The sequence below is a fragment of the Benincasa hispida genome, chromosome 8 (genome assembly GCF_027475165.1).
Source record: "Benincasa hispida cultivar pf3 chromosome 8, pf3_genome.v1.1, whole genome shotgun sequence".
Classification (NCBI taxonomy): domain Eukaryota; kingdom Viridiplantae; phylum Streptophyta; class Magnoliopsida; order Cucurbitales; family Cucurbitaceae; genus Benincasa; species Benincasa hispida.
In genome coordinates, this window is record NC_143485.1 from 16,489,757 (window position 1) to 16,491,520 (window position 1,764).

General features: G+C 32.1%; 1 protein-coding gene across 1 annotated transcript; it reads left to right on the forward strand.

The window, feature by feature from the left end:
• The first annotated feature begins 578 nt into the window (after positions 1 to 578).
• Positions 579 to 1,417, forward strand: LOC120083938 (uncharacterized). The gene has a single exon (XM_039039847.2). The coding sequence runs from the start codon at positions 690 to 692 to the stop codon at positions 1,146 to 1,148; it is 459 nt and encodes a 152-aa protein (XP_038895775.2). The 5' UTR covers positions 579 to 689; the 3' UTR covers positions 1,149 to 1,417.
• The last annotated feature ends 347 nt before the right edge of the window (positions 1,418 to 1,764 follow it).

The following is a 1,764-nucleotide window of genomic DNA, read 5'->3' on the forward strand; positions in this document are numbered from 1 at the left end:
TCTCTAATTAACCAAATCATAATGCATAACTCATCATGAATTATACCAGTGAAACTATGATGCAAAATCTATTAATAATTCTATCAATTATACACTCAATAGAACAATTAATTATTAAAATTAAGAGTTTTGCAAGACAAAATTAATTTGACACAAAATTATAAGTCAAAAATAAAACTCCACGATCTATTATATATTATTAAATTGCCATAGCCTGCAAGCATAACAAGAAAAAAAAAAAAGGCATATATATATATATATATATAGTCAAACTCAAATTAATTCTAAACTTTAAATCAACTGATTTTTGGGTGTTTTCTTTTTAGTTTTTGGACATACTAAATAAATAAATAACGATTGATTATTGACAAAGGCAGCTGGCGAAAAATGTTTATTTAAATAAGAAATAATAGAATATTTATATAGGAAATAATAATAACGCGTAAATTGGAAGAAACCAACGCCAACTATTTTTTTTTTTAAATTTAATTATTTATTTAAAATTAAGAAACCCCACTTTCAAAAGGACAGTTTCGTACTTTCAATTCCCACAGCCTTTGCTTTTGATTATTCTTTTATTTTTGTGTTTATTATATAAATCTCATCTTTTTTCCTCTTTTCTTTCCCCCTGCATAATTTTCAGTTCTTCAATTCTTCTTTGAGAGCTTTGGAAATACGGTGTCGTTTCTATGGGTAATAGTTTAAGGAATTGTTTAGGTTGTATTCTTCCTTGTGGAGCTTTAGATTTAATCAGAGTCGTTCATCTCAACGGCCAAGTCCAAGAATTCTCTCCGCCGCTCTCCGCTGCCGAGATCCTCCACGCCAATCCCGGCCACGTCCTCACCACTCCCTCCTCCGAAGACCACCGCCTCGTCCGCCGTGTCACCATTCTCTCCCCTGAATCTCACCTCCGACGAGGCGGCATCTATTTCTTGATTCCTGCTGATTCCGACCACCGGAAGGCTGCTAAGAAGCCATCCTCCACCAACTCCGGCGCCGGCGTTTTCCCGGAATCTGACGATCTTAGTCACGGATTAGAGGATGTCATTGTCTTGAAGAAGGCTAAACCCAGCCGACGAGATCGTCGGAGGAGCCGCAGCTACGGCGGCACGTGGCGGCCTCATTTACATAGCATTAGTGAAGATTAATTAATACCCAAAACACCCTCCTCTTATCGACATTGATTTATTTTTTTAAATTAAAAAAATAAATATGTCGTAATTCTTGTAATATGTCCCTGTTTTTTTAACCATATGGACTTCGACGGCGGCGGCCGATGAACGGGGAATTGTGATGATCATGTACAGGAATTAATGATTGGTGTTTGTGGATAGAAAAAAAAAAAATTATTAATATTCATTTGCAATTGTGTAGCTTAATTAATAAGAAAAATAATCTGCTTAAAGTTTTAGCTTTATTCAAAATTCCCATTTTATTTTAGGTTATTCCTAAAAAAAGAAACTCCAATAATTTCCACTTTTTGGATTTACGTTTTATTAGTTTCATTGAAATAATTTCTTTTATATATATAAATATACAAAAAGATACATTAAATCGCCGCAAAATTAAAAACCAAGAAAAATAACTAAATGGTTTTTTAAAATATTTTGTAAATTAAAAAAAATAAATGCAAGGAGGTTACCACATATTTAGTTTAATAATTGTGAAGTAGATATTCAACATCAACTTTGAAATTATAATTTGTATTTTAGTTACTAAGATCTAATCGAATTTTTTATTTTATCTTTTTTTTTTTCCCATAAA

Coding starts and splice junctions, on each gene's coding strand:
- LOC120083938 (XM_039039847.2), top strand. CDS start 690: ATGGGTAATAGTTTAAGGAATTGTTTAGGTTGTATTCTTCCTTGTGGA.